Raw genomic sequence first — 17,364 nt, 5'->3', positions numbered from 1 at the left:
CTGGCTATACCTATGTTTCTATAAAGATAGAAAATATCAGTTATTATTATTTTGCTGTTTTGTGGGACCCTTAGTGCTACTGCCATTTTCCTGTTTTATAATCATGACTGCACATCAAAGTATTAAACTTGGGCCAACTTGACATTGCGAATGATGCTTTTCGAAATACAATTCCTTCTTTACATAGAAATCAAGTGGATAACAACACAACACAATAACTCTCAAAGATAAGAAAGATATTGCTGATGTAAAGATTGTTGCACAGCAAAATATTTACATTGATGGAGCAGAGGAGAGAGATGATGATAGAGGAGCGGGGAACGGGCAAACCAAGGGCTGGCAACTGCCCATCTCCTCTCTATTCCATTGTCTAAATAGGGTCCCATCTGAAATGTTATATGTCTTTTTCCTGCACAGATGCTGCCTGACCCACCGAGTTCCTCCAGCAGTTTGTTTTTTCAGCATCTGCAATCTCTTGTGACTCCAAAAAATTTACATTGTGCAGTAATTGTAACGTTGCTATATATTACTACTGAGTACCAATTATTTGTTTTCCCCATAATGTTAAATTCAGCTTGCTTAATGCAATAACGAGGAGAATGCCAAATTTAAAAAGGTTACAGAATTGTTATTTTTTGTTAATATTTCTATTGTGATCTATTAACATAAAAAACAAGTTATGTTTACGAGTACAATTGAGTTTTTCTATGTACCATTTACTCAATCTTTAATCTAGTTTCCCATGTGCATAATGATCATCTGTATCGAACAATGGAGGGCCAACAACCTTCTTCAATCGTATCCCAAGTTATCACTGGAAAACAAATTAAATTTCAGATGTTGGAATACGAAACAAAATCAGCAATGCTGAAAGAACTCAACCAGTCAAGCAGCACTGTGGATAGAGAAACCCGTTAACGTTTTTGGTCAAAGACCTTCATCAGGACTTCCCAAAACCTTCAGCAAAATACAGTGAATGAAAATAAACTGATTAGTTAAGTCCAGTCTGGTGGAGCATACTATCTTGCTTTAAATGGACAACAGGTGGAAAGAAATGCAACTTACCATGCAAGTTCTTGAGTTCTCTCCTATAAATGAATCCCTAAGCACTTGAGTAAGTTTACTGGCTCTGAAAGGGGTATGAGGTTTGTTTCGACCCAAGGCTCGGATACATTCCTAAAATTACACAAAATGCATTTTTCCATGAGACAAACAGACAGCACAGAAGAAGGAATAAACATGCAAACCCCATGCATTCATGTCGAGCATTCCTTGTCCTTCTCACCTGACAAATCTGGCATCAATTAAACTTTAAATTACTTATTTTTAAAGAATGTTGGAAGCACTGTTGCAAGCACTGAGTTGAGAAGAAATATCTTGATTTGTGAGTCTTAAGAATTCTCCATCCGATGACAATAGGGACAAATTGCTCAGTATATTCAAGGCAGGGTTATATATTATTCACATTAAGGGTTTCAGAGGATATGTAAAGGAAATTGTTACTCAGATAAAATATTAGCCATGATCTTGTTAAATGGCAGAATAGGAACAAGGGACACTATTGCTATTTCTAATTCTGCTATTATTTAAACAGGATGAAATAGGAAAATAATCATCTGGGGCAGCAGTGCTAAATCACTAGAAAAAAATATCAAAGACAGTATAAATCAATGACAAGAGGAAAGTCATGTCTGGGAGGGGGATGGTGGACTGGTAGAATATTTAATGCAGGCCAGATGGATTTTAACAAAATGCTCGGCTAAGTTACACATGATGTCCTGGCTCAAGACTTAATCAGCTTGCAGGTAGAACAAGAATTAGGAAGGCAAATGAGATGTGTCTATCTAAAAGTCTCTTACATGCCACTTTTGATCAATTTCCAGATTAATTTATTAAACTGAATTTAAACTCCCCAGCTATTGCTAGGATTTGAATCGATCAATGATATAGGACTCTGGCTGCTGCTAATTCAATGTTAACCATTGTCCTTTATTTATCAACTGTACCCAATTGCCCTTAAGGTGGTGGTAGTGAGCCACCTTCTTAAACTATTTCAGTCCTTCTGAAGGTCCATAATGTTTCCAGGAGTTCCAGGATTTAGAACTCGTAATGATGAGGGAACTGCAACACATTTCCATGTCTGGATGGTGTATGTATTATGAGGAACACGTGAATGTGGTGGTGCTCACATATGACTGCCACCCTCATCCTTCTTGATTGCTGAGGATGCGGATTTAGATAATGCAGTTGGAGTAGCTTGGGCATAAACCGCAGTGTGTTTTGGGGATTTGGAAAATGCAGTTAGAATAGCTTAGGGAAGTAAATGCAATGTGTTTTGCAAATTTGGAAAATGCAGCTAGAACTATAGTGCGTTTTATTAACAAAATATCACTTTGTGATGAAGTGAAGGGAATTAATGTTTAGGCAAGTGAATGCGACATCATTCAAACAGACTGCTTAATCCTTGATAGTGAGGCCAAAGATTGCTTGCCAATTATTAGCCATGAGGGAATACTGTCTTGTTTTCCTGCCTGAGTAGTTGTACATGGTACTGAATGCTATGCAAATGTTTGCAAATTTTGTGGGCGCAAGATACCATCTCAGGAACTACTGCAATGACATACTGGGCTGAAGTGACTAACACAACCCTCCCATGCCAAAACACAGCAGCATCTTTTCTTTATGCAAGGTATAACCTTCCTGATGCTAAACTCAGTCAAAAGACAAAAGCTATAATGAGATCCAGAGCCAAGTGAATTTGTGCAAATAAGAAAGTATAAATTCAACTGGTCAGGCAGGCATAAAAATAGGAAATAAAATTCAGTCTAAAGAATAAAAGGCAATGCATTTGAGGAGGAAAGCAAACAGGACAAGGAACTCACAGTGAATGGGGGTGAACTATGAAGTACAGAGAAACAGAATGAAAGAGCATGTTTGCAGACCCCTTAAGGTAGCTAAAACAGATAAAATGACTCGGGCGAATGGAATACTTATCTGTTAAGGCAAACAATTTAGAAGCAGAGGATCTTACCAGAGTAAAGAACCATTGAGCTATTGATTGAACCATTGAGTAGTTCCAGTCAACAAAATATAGGATGTATAAGGTGCTTAAAAGATTAGTGAAGATGCTGTTCAGAATGGAGAACTAGTTACAAAGAGAGATTGACAACATTTTGGTTATATTTTCTTTGGAATAAAGATGACAGGGATTAACTGAGGTGTAGAGCTGAAGATGTCTAAAAAGTAAACAAGTAGTGCAAATATCACAGGAGCACAGATTTGTTAATAAATAGGGTGATTAGAGGGGTGTTAAGAGTTATTTTTAATCAAAAGTAGAGTTAAGTCAAAAATTCTCTGGTCAATAAATGTGGAGGAATAAATCATCATCCCCATTTAAAATGTCTTGAAAACCTTATATCCCACAAGGTTTTCAGCTGTAAAATGGGGTTGGGTGCATTATGCCCTCTGTGCTGTTTAGTTCCACAATCTAAGAAGTTCAAACAAAATCTTTTAACCACCTTGGCTGGCTTGCATGATACATTAAAATTTGCCATGTTTTAGGTGGGGAAAATAGTTTTAATTAATACTGAAATTGTTGCTTTACATTACCTTTAGTGCTAAAAGACTCTTGTTAATTTCAGCACCTTCAAGACGCGTCTGTCGATCTGCACTAGAGGTGTCTGCTCCCCTCTCGTTTCCTGCCAGGTCTATTAAAGAAAACTTTCCATGCATTTTCCCTTTTCTGCGAAGAATTATCTGGAATACGGCATGGCTTCTTGAAGAGTGAGCGTTTGCAGAAGTCTGACCTGATGTTCTATGTTTGAATAAAGAATTAAAGAGTATTTCCAAAACACTTACTTGCAGCATTTGATGGCAAGAATAGGCTGCTAAAACATATAGAATTATTTAAAAGACCCAATATTCAAAAACAGAATAAAAGCTTTATAACTTTCAAAGAAGAATGCTGTTCCCAAATGTCTAGGTGAGGGAAAGTAAAACTAATTTATTTCCTCCTCCAGCATCACTACTTTTAGATCTGCCACATAAACCGTGGAAATGCAAGACTAGTTATACATTTTGTACTGATTGCAAAAAATATTTAACAATGACCTTTGATCGAACAGTAGCTCTGTTGTTCCAATAGATAATTATACTGCATCATTTAGCAACACATGGGCACTTTATAATCATATTAAAATACATATCCCCGGGTCATCGAATTAGCTTAATTGCAATAAGGGAGAAAAATACTTGGTCATTTTTTACAAAAGTACCCAACTTCTTTCTAATAGTCAATAAACTGATGATTAAAATTGTATCAAGTAAAGGACTTCTAGATGATAAGTGAACCTGGTGAAGTCAGCATCAATGTTAAGAGTTTTGGGTGTGAGCTCACATCCAAACACAGTTCCTGGTGTTTGAGCAGAACTTTGAGCAGCAGTTTTATTTTCCTCTCAGGGTTACATAGATCCGAGGATGCATCTTCAGAAAAAACGAACTAACTAAAAGAACAAATTTTCAACCAAGCACCCTTTTGACATGACCGCAATGTGTTGGGCTGTCATCAAAAAGCTAGACATGTTTTAAATATATATATAATGTAAACATTTATCACCTTTAAAAAGTTTAAAGCAGGAAAACATTTCAGAAATGCCAAACATTGTATATGTCTAAAAAGTTTAGATTTTAAAACATAAAAGTAATGCATGTAAGGGAGACTCACCTGCAGCTATTACCAACTTCAATTAGTTTTAAAACATCTTCTGTACATTTAACATCTCGTTCTGAAAGCCCTACCACCTGAACTTGTTGCTTGCCATCCTCCAGTACTCTTAGCTTAGTTTTTCTGTTAAGCAAGTCAAATACCTGAATAATACAATACATCAGAGTAAGTGTAGGAAAGAACTGCAGATGCTGGTTTAAATCGAAGGTAGACACAAAATGCTGGAGTAACTCAGTGGGACAGGCAGCAGCTCTGGAGAGAAGGAAATGGGTGATGTTTTGGGTCGAGACCCTTCTGTCTAAAGTTGAGGCCAAGTAAACAAAAACACTATATAATCCGTGCAAGAATGGAATGGTTTTAAGAAAGGTGTTATGTTACTGATGCCTCTCAAATCTGCTTTTTTTTTTATCCCCTTATAGTTTTTAGATTATACCTCTTCGGATAGACCCACAATTGGATGAAGTGTAGCTGCATTCAAAGAATGATGCCCCAACTATGCGAATAACTTTCTTTTAGAAACATGCTACAACTTTTTTCTTTTGTCTAAGATTGTTAATTGCAAAAATTAATATCTAGTAATGTTTAGATTTGAATTATTTCAGCTGAACTAATTATGTTGAATTTCACTTATTCTTCTGCATTCAGTTATCCTTCTGTCTGAAGAAGGATCTCAACCCAAAACATCACCCATACCTTCTCTCCAGACATGCTGCCTGTCCCGCTGTGTTACTCCAGTATTTTGTGTCTACATCAGATTAAGTTCTTGTCTATGCAGAAGAATAACTGAAATTCAACATAATCAGTTCTGCTGAAATAATTCAATACCTGAAATAACAACTTTGACCATTTGTTCTGTAAGTCGTCCATTTGTAAAACTAGCTCAGCTTTTCTTTCTCCATTCATACAGCCTGACCTGCTGGCTATGTTCCGCAGCCCTGCTACTAGCAACGCATTAAGGCCCTGTCACACTTACGCGTCCTTGGAACGCAAATTACACAACCTCGTCGTCGCGATGAGGCGCACGGGCATCATGTGGCTGCGTGGGGCCGGTCCCACTGAGAAGCGAGGAGGGGTATGTAGTTGTGCGCGATATCGCAGGGCGCTCTGAAACTTTGTAGCGAACGAAATCATCGCGCGCCTCTGGCCTGTCGTGTAACTGGCAGCCAAAGTGGGACAGGCCCAAGACCCTGGCGCGACGTAACGTCTCACCTCCAACAGCAGCAGAAGCAGGCAAACGATCGTCGAACTGGGGCTCACGGCCATTGCGGTCCGGATCCGCACCAACTTCTCCTCCCAGAGCGGGGCCAAAAAAAATTGTAGACACAAAATGCTGGAGTAACTCAGCAGGACCGGCAGCATCTCTAGAGAGAAGGAATGGATGAGGTTTCGGGTCGAGACCCTTCTTTCAGACTGAAGAAGCATCTCGACCAAAAACATCACTCATTGCTTCTCTCCAGAGATGCTGCTGGGCCCGCTGAGTTACTCCTGCATTTTGTGTCCATCTTCAAATGACGTCACGTGCTCCAGACGGCTGCGCGGTCGAATGAAGTCGAGCGCGACCTTCGCGGGACTGTCGCGCCTCAACGCGACCACGAGGTCGCGTAATTAGCGTGCCAAGGACACGCAAGTGGGACAGGGGCTTTACACAACATTGACTGGATGATCCCTGCAACTCATCCCCACAGCAACTCAGACTTTATCCTATCACAATTACTATCTTCGCCTTATACATTTCTCCTGCCCCCTACTCTGCAGATTAAGACCACAATTTTATCTCCCTTTCCCAGTTCTGGAGAGGGTCCTTAATCTGAAATGTTAATTCATTACTACATTTAATTCAACTGATATTTAATTTCACCTCTCTCAACAGATGCTGCCCAACCTGCTAAATTCTCAGCATTTTCTGTTCTTGGGTCAAAGATTGTGCATGATCATATGGAATAGCTAAACAGGCTCAAGAGAATTGGTCTACTCCTGATTCGTACTTTTCATGTTAAAGAAATTAAATATTCTGCATTAAATTAGACAATGCAAGAAGTTAATCTGTTTTCTATGTTGTGTTTCATTATGCAAACCTGATACCTATTAAAGTGAAATTTTGAAATATATATAGATAAATCTTGGAGTCTACAAGGAATAATTGCGTTCTGAAAATTTAAAAATAATTTCAGTTATGTATTATCAAATGTAATAGCAAAGTGCTGGAAGTGAAAATTTTCTTTTACTTACCTTGCCACTGTAAATTTCAAAAAATGTTGCATACACTTGAAGTTCTATTTTCCTGTAATTTGGTTTCTTTAACATTAGAAAAACATCCCGAGCTGCAATGTTGAAATAAATGGAGAGATTCAAATCAAAAATGAACCATCAAAATAGTAACACTTGAAATAATTATAGAGTGATATAGTATGGAAACAGGCCCTTTGGCCCAACTTGCCCACACCGGCCAACATGTCCCAGCTACACTAGTCCCATCTGCCCTCATTTGGTCCACATCCCTCCAAACCTGTCCTATCCATGTACCTGTCCAATTGTTTCTTAAATATTGGGACAGTCCCAGCCTCAACCAAATCCTCTGGCAGCGTGTTCCATATATCCATCACCCTTTGTGTGAAAAAGTTACCCCTCAGATTCTTATTAAATCTTATCCCCTTCACCTTAAACCTATGTCCTCTGATCCATGATTCACTCACACTGGGCCAGAGATTCTGTGCATCTACCCGATCTATTCCTCTCTTGATCTTATACATCTACATCTGATCACCCTTCATCCTCCTGCGCTCCAACGAATAGAGTCCCAGCCTACTCAACCACTCTCTATTGCTCAGGCCCTCTAGTCCTGGCAACATCCTCGTAAACCTTCTGTACCCTTTCGAGCTTGACAACATCTTTCCTATAACACGGTGCCCAGAACAGAATACAATACTCTAAATGCGGCCTCTCAAATGTCTTATACAACTGCAACATAACCTCCCAACTTCTATACTCAATACTCTGGCTGTTGAAAGCCAACGTGCCAAAAGGCTTTTTGACTACCCGATCTACCTCCAACTCCACCTTCAAGGAACCATGCACCTGTACTACTAGATCCCTCTGCTCTACTCTATCTTGAGCCGTACCATCCACTGTGTAGGTCCTGCCCTTGGTAGATGTCCCAAAATTCAGCACCTCACATTTCTCTGCATTACATTTCCATCAACCATTCCTCAGCCCACCTGGCCAATCGATTAAGATTCTGCTACAATTTTGCACAACCATCTTCACTATCTGCAAAACCACCCACTTTTGTATCATTTGCAAACTTGCTAATCTTGCTGTGTATGTTCTCATTCAAATAATTGATGTAGATGACAAACAGTAATGGGCCCAGCACTGAACCCTGAGGCACACCACTAGTTACAGGCCTCCAGTCTAAGTAACCTTCCATCATCACCCTCTGCTTCCTTCCATGAAGCCAATCTTCTATCCATTCAGTTATCTCTCCTTGGATCCCATGTGATCTAACCTTCCAGAGCAGCCTACGATGCGGAACCTTGTCGAATGCTTTACTGAAGTCCATATATACACATCTGCAACTCTGCCCTCATCAACCTTTTTGGTCACGTCTTCAAAACACTCTCAGATTGTGAGACACAACCTCCCACAGACAAAAACATGCTGACCATCCCTAATTAGCCCTTGCCCCGTCTAAATGCCTGTATACCCTATCTCTCAGAATACTCTCTAGTAACTTTCCAACTGCAGATGTTAAGTTCGCTAATCTATAGTTCCCAGCATTTTCCCTGCAGCCATTCTTAAATAGAGGCACAACATTTGCCACCCTCCAGTCCTCTGGCACCTCTCCTGCATTTAAAGACGACTCGTAAATTTCAACCAGGCTCCTGCAACTTCATCTCTGGCTTCACACAATGTCCTCGGATATATCCGACCAGGCCCTGCAGATGTGTCTTTGTTGCTTTGATATAAAAGTACTCTATTATTTAAATGTGATTTGTTAAAATGTTTACCTGCCAGTGCATAAATTCCTTTAGAACAATCTTGGTTTTTTCCTGTGAAGTCACCACCCATGGTCTAAATATGAAATCAGAAAAATATATAATTGGGGGGGGATGAATTTAAACACTAAAGGCACAATTCTGAAATGAACTGCAGTTTTTTTTTGTAGAAACATAGAAAATAGTCTGTCTCCTGTGATGGTTATGAATGAGCTCTATGTAAATAACTATCAGTCAAAATAATTATCAATCCGCCTGTTCATAATTCCCAGTATTAACATAGAAACATAGAAAATAGGTGCAGATCTAGGCCATTCGGCCCTTTGAGCCTGCACCGCCATTCGATATGATCATGGCTGATCATCCAACTCAGTATCCCATTCCTGCCTTCTCTCCATACCCCCTGATCCCTTTAGCCACAAGGGCCACATCTAACTCCCTCTTAAATATAGCCAATGAACTGGCCTCAACTACCTTCTGTGGCAGAGAATTCCACAGATTCACCACTCTGTGTAAAAAATGATTTTCTCATCTCGGTGCTAAAAGACTTCCCTCTTATCCTTAAACTGTGACCCCTAGTTCTGGACTTCCCCAACACCCCTGAAGTTGTCAAAAATGCACAAGACAGTAAGTGCTAACAAACTAATGTTACCTTTTCTACTCTTTGAACTCAAGATTCTCTTACCATAATCCTACTTTAATTTAATGCAAACTAAATCCAGATTTTATTCCTTTATCTGATGCGTCCTTCTGAGGTCCTATTGTTTAATGTGTATATTAGATCCTCTTAGGAAATTACAATTTTCCCCCCATTCTTAATGTTATTTTAAATAGTCTATTCAATTGTTTATTAAGTCTAACTTGTCGCCATTTCGAGCATGTCTGGAATTATTATTTTCCACGTCTGACATAATCCTGATAAATGCCTAATCACTTTCACCTGAACTCCTTTATATATATTTGGGTACTATACAATTTATATTATTTAGTACCCAAAAATGTATCTGGTTTATTTTGTGGCTTTCTCTTGTCACACACATTATTAAGCAATTATCTGCTAGATTCATAATGCATGCATAACCTTCACATTATTTCATTGAGCATATGCTTCAAATATTTAGTCTTTCGGTCCAAAATGTGTATAATTCTACATTCATACCACATTCCAATTTCAATAAAATGCGATTTCGTCAATGTCTGGACAATATTGGCAAATTGTTGTGCCATGAACATCTCAATGATGGATTTTCCCCTGAACTGCTCAGGGTGTTATGGACATAACCTCTCCTTTAAACAATGACTTGGGACTATAATGCCTGGGTTTCTCTCTACTTCCCCTCTTAAATAAAGGAACAACATTAGCTGCTCTCTAGTCCTCTGATACCTCGCCCGTGGCTAGAGAAGACTCAAAGATCTTCAGGCTCCTCTCTTACTTCTTTCAATAACTTGGGATAGATCCCATCAGATCTGGGGATTTATCCACCTCATTACTCTTCAGGAGCCCCCAACACTTTCTCCTTCTTAACCTCCAACTGCCCATGCAAATTAGTATTCTCCAATTCTGGCCTTGTCAATGATGGTTTGGTTTGATTGATTTATTGTCACATGTACAGATATACAATGAAATGCTTGGGCTGCATGCTATCCAGTCAAATCATACTGTGCACGAGTACAAAAATCCTATCCTGGTATAGCATGCAGAAAGTCGCCTCACTACAGTATCATCTTGCGACTTTCAAGTCTCTGAAAAGTTCGAATTCGGCCCATGATATTCAATTTCTGATTTTCTCACTTTAAGATCCGGTGTCCGGGTGACACTGAATTGATGAAGTGTGCAATGCCATTGGCTCCTTCCACCGCCAATCCGTACAGCTGCCACCGGCTACTCAATCCACTCGCTCTCTCAGCTGCTAGAGATGTCTGCTACCACATCCGCAAACAGCAGGACCCATAACTACTGCAAACATGCAGCCCATCGCCTCCAGCAGCCATCCCTCCACTTCTGTGCATCAAGGTCGGCCTACCGCAGTTCCCGAGCGGGCCATGGAGCTTCAGGTCGCTTTCCAAGGGCATGACGCAATTTTGCAGACTGTTCACAGCTGCCGACTTCCCCCTTCACTTTCCATTGCTGCCATGTTGGAATTTCCTCTTCTAGCACCTTCACATCTGGAGATAGGTTTGAGCCCTGGCTAACAACATTGTCATTGTTGCTTGCTCTAAACCAGTACCTCTTACATAGTGCACAGATGAAATCCCATGGATTTTTTGAGGTTTAAGGCACAAATATTAAACTGTGTCGATTATTGTCTCTTCTTTGGTCCTTAACCAGAAAAATTCCTAATTAATCCAAGTACCAAACAGTGTGTATGTTGGAAATCTGAAATATAAACTAAAATGCTGGAAAGATATACTGGGTTAAGAATTGTGGAGAGACGATGAAAGAACAGTTAATGTTTCAGGACAACGATCCTTCATCATCACTAATCCCACTGCACCGCTCCCTGCAGTCTTCAGCATCCTACACTCTTTTAATTCCACTGCTCCACTCTTTCCCATAAAAATAAGAATTGACTCGTGTTGTGACCTTTAGAACCGAGTCATTTGGAGGCTGAAGCTGCTTAATTTAAAACTCTTTATTCGTCAATGAAATCAATGTTCTCTTGTAGACCACCTCGGTTGGACCTGGACAAATTAAGAAATAAGAAAATACACTCTACCAGATAATGAAACGCAAATGTCACTCGTATGATTTACAATAAGTTGCTGAATGCATTACTGCTAGAATGACGAAGTAAAATAATTTCATGTTCAATATTTGGATAAAACATAATCAAATTGTTCTTGAATATGAATAGAATTTTATTCCAACTACAATTACCTCTGTCAAACAACTATTTTGCAAAAAATAGAGCACTTACATGCGTTTTTCCACTTCCAGTCTGACCATACGCAAAGCAAGTTGCCATTCCTCTATCAAATATTGTTTCTACCAGAGGTCTAGCTGTAAATCTGAAGACCAGATAATGAAAGTAAGAGTGTGCACTCAAAAATTCTTCACTTTATCAACAACAATTCATATTTGCATAGTGCCATGATGAAGCACAACATCCCAAACTTCCCAAATGCATAACAATAACTTCCTCATACAATGGTCACAGGCTTGGTCAAAGAGATAAGTTTTAAAACGTGCCTTCAGGAAAGAAATGGTAGAGGTTTATGCAAATAATTCCAGAGGTTATTATTCATTGACAGCTGGTGGAGCAAGTAAAATATCACAAATGACAAAGCATAAATATCTTTGGTGAAGGGAGGCAGGGTTATTATTGCAGTTACATGCAATTATAAAAATAGTTTTATAGTATATATTATTTCATAGCTATAACTGTTATAATAGTTTTATAACAGTGGGGAGACCATATAAGGAAGTGAAAATAAAGTTAAATGTTTTAAAATTAAGGTCTAGCATAATGTTCACCAGCAAGCACATGGTGATGGATGTGTGGTTCGAATATGGCCAATAGGCATATAAAAATAGGAGAGGTTGTTCCTTTCACCATAAAACAAAATTCAAGTGGGTCAGAAAAGTCAAGTCCAGAGGTGACAAAAGCATGGGTAAGCATACAGCGTGTTAGTGCTAATTTTACTACAATAAAATGGTTGTGTGTGAGGATACTGATGCTTTAAGGCCGATTCAAGGCCATTTTTAGTTTTGATGCACTGACTACAACATAATTGATATAATTTATGAAAATACCCTGCTCCTTTCCCCTTCTCCGTATGCTTATCTCTCATGCCTCCCACATCCATCTCCTACTCCCTATTTTTCTTTTATTCCCTCCTCTTTCTCCTCCACCATCCCCTTCCTCATATATCCCTCCCTCAGGATTTGCATTTCACCTTTCTTCTTTCATTGTCGGACATGCCTTTGTCTCCTTTTCACCTCTAGCTTTGTCATTATCTCATACATCTGCCAATCACCCCCCTTCACCTGTATCCACTTATTATTTGTGTAGGAAAGAACTGCAGATGCTGATTTACATCAAAGATAGACACAAAATGCTGGAGTAACTCAGCAGATCAGGCAACACCTTGGAAGGAACTGCAGATGCTGGTTTACACCAACGATAGACATAAAATGCCAGAGTAACTCAGCGGGTCAGGCTGCATCTCAAAAGTTGCAGAGTTGCTACCTGACCTGTTGAGTTACTCCACCATTTTGCATCTATCCACAGTCATAGAATGATACAGTGTGGAAACAGACCCTTTGGCCCAACCAGCCAACATGTCCCAGCTACACTCGTCCCACCTGCCAGCATTTGGTCCATATCCCTCCAAACCTCTCCTATCCATTTACCTCTCTAAATGTTTCTTAAATGTTGTGATAGTGTCTGCCTCAACTACCTCCTCTGGCAGCTTGTTCCATACATCCACCACCCATTGTGTGAAAAAGATACCCCTCAGATTCTTATTAAATCTTTTCCCCTTCACCTTAAACCCCTGTCCTCTGGTCCATGATTCACCTACTCTGGGCCAGAGATTCTGTGCATCTACCCGATCTATTCCTCTCATGATCTTATACACCTCTATCTGATCACCCCTCATCCTCCTGCGCACCAAGGAATAGAGCCCAGCCTACTCAACCTCTCCCTGTTGCTCAGACTCTCTAGTCCTGGCAACATCCTCGTAAACCTTATGTACCCTTTCCAGCTTGACATCATCTTTCCTATAACACGATGCCCAGAACGGAACACAATACTCCAAATGCGGCCTCACTAATGTCTTATACAACTCCACCATGACCTCCCAACTTCTATGCTCAATACTCTGGCTGATGAAGGCCAACGTGCCAAAAGACTTTTTGACTACCCGATCTACCTGTACCTCCACATTCAGGGAACTATACAGCTGTACTCCTAGATCCCTCTGCTTTACAACACTACCCTGAGCCCTATTTATCATTTGTCAGGTTTGGCCTCACCCCCATTTCTTCTTTCCACCTTTTCCTCCCCTCTACTCCATCAGACTGAAGGTTCCCATCCCGAAATGCCTTCCGAGTCTCATAGACCTATTGGCCAGTGTTCCAGTATTTAGATTTAGGTTTTTTTCAGGTGTACTGAGGTACTGTGAAAAGATTTTGTTGCATGCAACAAAAGATTCAGCAATGATGATGCTCAGGCAACATATTTCCAAGTTAGGAAGATGAGACCTGGAAAGAATCTGCAGGTTACTCTGCAGTATTACTCTACCTCGGCGGGTAGATGCCATGGGTTGGAAAGTGTGGTTGCAGTAGCCTGGGCAAGTAATTGCAGCACAATTTGTACCCAATCAACACATTTAATAATCTTAAACACTTTAATTACATTTTCCTTTAATATGCTGTACTCGAAGGAATCAAAATAGTGTATAAAATGAGCCATTTTAGCCCAAGAAGTCAAATGCTCTGAGTTTCCATCTGGAAGTCCAGATGATCTAAAATAGTTGATGTGCCTTTAAATCTTTTCTCTGCAGTCTCAGCCTACCCTTTTTTTAGATAAGCAGTACACTGGTGATTCAACCCAATGATTTCACAAAATCTAAAAAAACAGCGAAAATCCACTCTGCTAAAGTTAGTATATCAATCTTGTAAACTGGTATGCTATCCAACTGTAGGATTTATTAAGCCATCAAAATGAAAGAGGAAGGGGAAATGAAATCAAACAGAAACTAGACAATAATGGGGAGAAGTAGGAAGTTTGGATTAAACAGTCAAAAGGGATTTGGTCATTTTTAAAGAGAAAGATCAATAGGCATAGGGGGGGAAAAAAAATAGCTAATGACTTGGGTCTTTCAAAAAGATGGCCAAAATGAACCATTGCTGATTTTGTACCGAGTGATTCAACAAACTGCATTATAGGCTGAAAACTAAAACTGAACACGCATGTGTACGATGTCATATAGCAATAATGGCAGGAGAGCTGATAGCATGGAGCAGTGGGCATGAATGGAGCAGTGGAAATACTGGAGAAAAATAAATTCCCAGTACAGTACATACAAATAGTTCTGGGATTAGAAAAGTTCTTTTGAAACAGCAAATACTAACAAAGCATGTAGCTTTTTTGATTAATATACACAAAAGCAATAATATTTTAAAAAATCATTATATATTCAAAGATTTAACTTAAAGCAATAGCATGGAGATCAATTCATTTAATTTCAATAATCTGCTTTGCCTCATGTCTAGTATTTTTAGACTTGGTATTACTATAAAAAGGCACGCTAGTTAATAGGTAAATTTCCATCCCCCCCCCCCCATTACCTGTAAACCATTTCATTTGTAGCAGTCTCATCAAAGGCATAATCAAAACGAAAAGTTTGATTTTCTAAGTACTTTGTTAAATCCACCTTTTGCTTTGGTTCATGAACCATTACTACGTCCTTACTGGGAATTGTAAGTACATCCAGATCTCTTATTACATTTTCTGAAAAGAGATTAAGGCAGAGAGTTACATTTCACCAAAGCATGTGTACATTAAGTTACCTGAATAATTTTATAAAACAAGCATGTTAAATTACATTTCAAGTTTGCTAACAAGTGATGACATTTTGTTTGGTCAAAGTTAACAGATGACTAGCTTTGTCCAAAGTGCCATGTTCCATTTCACTTCAACTGACAAGAATCACAGTACTAAAGTTGAATCCCTCCAGCATTGATCAAGAATAGAACGTGTAAACAAAACATGATGAGCTGGAGGGTGACAGACAAAATACCAGTTGGACTTCTGATGATGATATGGCTTCAAATACCTGGGCCTAGGAATCAGCATCCCCATCTGCAATTGGATCCTCAGCTATGACAAGTATAGGAAGGAGATAGAGACCTTAATAACATGGCATCAAGACAACAACCTCTCCCTCGCCCTCGCCTAGCCCAAAGGAGCTCATCAGTGACATCAGAAAATGGGTGATGTACATGCCCCAATCAGCATTGATGATGCTGAAGTGTAGATGGCCGAGAGCTTCAAGTTTCTAGGTGTAATATCACCAATCATATGTCCTGATAAAACCATAACTAAGAAAGCACACCAATGCCTCTACTTCCCAACGACAAAGAGAATTCCGCACAGTGCTCTCACTAGCAACAGGTGAGGTCCTGATCACATAACGTACCCAATTATGACTATTGCACTTTTCTTTATCTTCACTTATTCTATAGCTAACTGTAACACATTAAAACATAAAACGGTACAGCACAAAACAAGCCCTTTGGCCCACAATGTCTGTGCCTAACGTGATGCCAAGACATCTCTTATCTACTTGCACACAATCCATATCCCTCCATATCCATATCTAAAAAAACCCGTTAAATGCCGCTATCATAAATCTGCCTCAACCACCACCCCTTGCAGTCTGTTCCAGGCACTCACCACCCTGTTTAAAAAAAAATCTTGTCCCACACATTTCCTTTAAGTTATACCCTTCTCACTATAAAGCTATGCCTTCTAGTGTTTGATTTTTCCATCCTGGGGAAAAGGTTATGACTGTCTCCATCGTCTATGTATCTCATAATTTTATATACTTCTATCAGGTCTCTCCCCGCAACCCTCGGCATTCCAAAAAAACAAAAAAAACAATCCAAGTCTGTCCAACCTCTACCTGCAGCTAATGCCCCCTAATCCAGTCATTCCAGTAAAAACTATTCTGATATCTGGTTATTTTTCCTATTTACCAATGTATGATTTGACTGTACTTTGACCGGATAGCATGCAAAGGTTTTCCACCGTATCTTGGTACACATGACGATAATAAACCAATACCAATAGTTAGAATGTTGATCCCTTTTTGGGAAGCTGTCAGTTAAGTGGGCTGTGCCGAATTTTGGGAAGTCTCTCCTGGGTAGGATCTTCACAGTGAACAGTAGGGTCCCGGAGAGTGATGTTGAGCAGAGGGATTAAGTACAAGTACATAGTTCTCTGAAAGTAGTGTCGCAGGCAGGCAGGTTGGTGGCGATAAAAGCTTTTGGCACACTGGCCTTCATCAAGAAGAGAATGGAGTATAAAAGTTGGGATATTATATAACTTTATGTACAAGATGTTGGTGAAGCCCAAACCCAGAATACTGTGTTCAGATTTCATGTCACATCAGATGGGAGTAGATGATCAGATAGGACTATTCTGCCCATCAAGTCTACTCCGCCATTCAATCATGGCTGAACTATCTCTACCTCCTAACCCAATTCTCCTGCCTTCTCCCCATAACCTCTGACATGCGTACTGATCAAGAATCTATCTATCGCCGCCTTAAATATATCCACTGACTTTGCCTTCACAGCCTTCTGCGGCAAATAATTCCAGATTCACCACCCTCTGTCTAAAGAAATTCCTCCTCATCTCCTTCCTAAAAGAATGTCCTTTAATTCTAAGGCTATGACCTTTAGTCCCACTCTCCCACTAGTGGAAACATCCTCTCCGCATCCACTCTATCCAAGCCTTTTACTATTCTGTACGTTTCAATGAGGTCCCCCTCAATCTTCTAAACTCCAGTGAATGTAGGCCCAGTGCCGTCAAACGCTCATCATATGTTAACCTACTCATTCCTGGGATCATTCTTGTATCCAGTTTTGGTCACCCTGCTATAAAAAAAGATGTCATTAAGCTGGAAAGAGCGTTG

General features: G+C 39.7%; 1 protein-coding gene across 2 annotated transcripts in view; it reads right to left on the bottom strand.

The window, feature by feature from the left end:
- Positions 1–17,364, bottom strand: part of kif2a (kinesin family member 2a) — a 97,902-nt gene that overhangs the window by 30,972 nt on the left and 49,566 nt on the right. For both annotated transcript variants that reach the window (XM_055634913.1, XM_055634914.1), the window contains exons 9-15: positions 15,014–15,176; positions 11,637–11,727; positions 8,731–8,794; positions 6,953–7,044; positions 4,724–4,866; positions 3,610–3,814; positions 1,066–1,176 (exon numbers count right to left, since the gene is read on the bottom strand). In XM_055634913.1, coding sequence (XP_055490888.1) covers positions 1,066–1,176; positions 3,610–3,814; positions 4,724–4,866; positions 6,953–7,044; positions 8,731–8,794; positions 11,637–11,727; positions 15,014–15,176 — 869 coding nt within the window. The remainder of the gene's footprint in view (positions 1–1,065; positions 1,177–3,609; positions 3,815–4,723; positions 4,867–6,952; positions 7,045–8,730; positions 8,795–11,636; positions 11,728–15,013; positions 15,177–17,364) is intronic.

This window comes from Leucoraja erinacea, chromosome 1 (genome assembly GCF_028641065.1).
Source record: "Leucoraja erinacea ecotype New England chromosome 1, Leri_hhj_1, whole genome shotgun sequence".
Lineage (NCBI taxonomy): Eukaryota > Metazoa > Chordata > Chondrichthyes > Rajiformes > Rajidae > Leucoraja > Leucoraja erinaceus.
The sequence above is the reverse complement of the archived record's forward strand: the minus strand, read 5'-3'. Positions and strand labels throughout refer to the sequence as shown.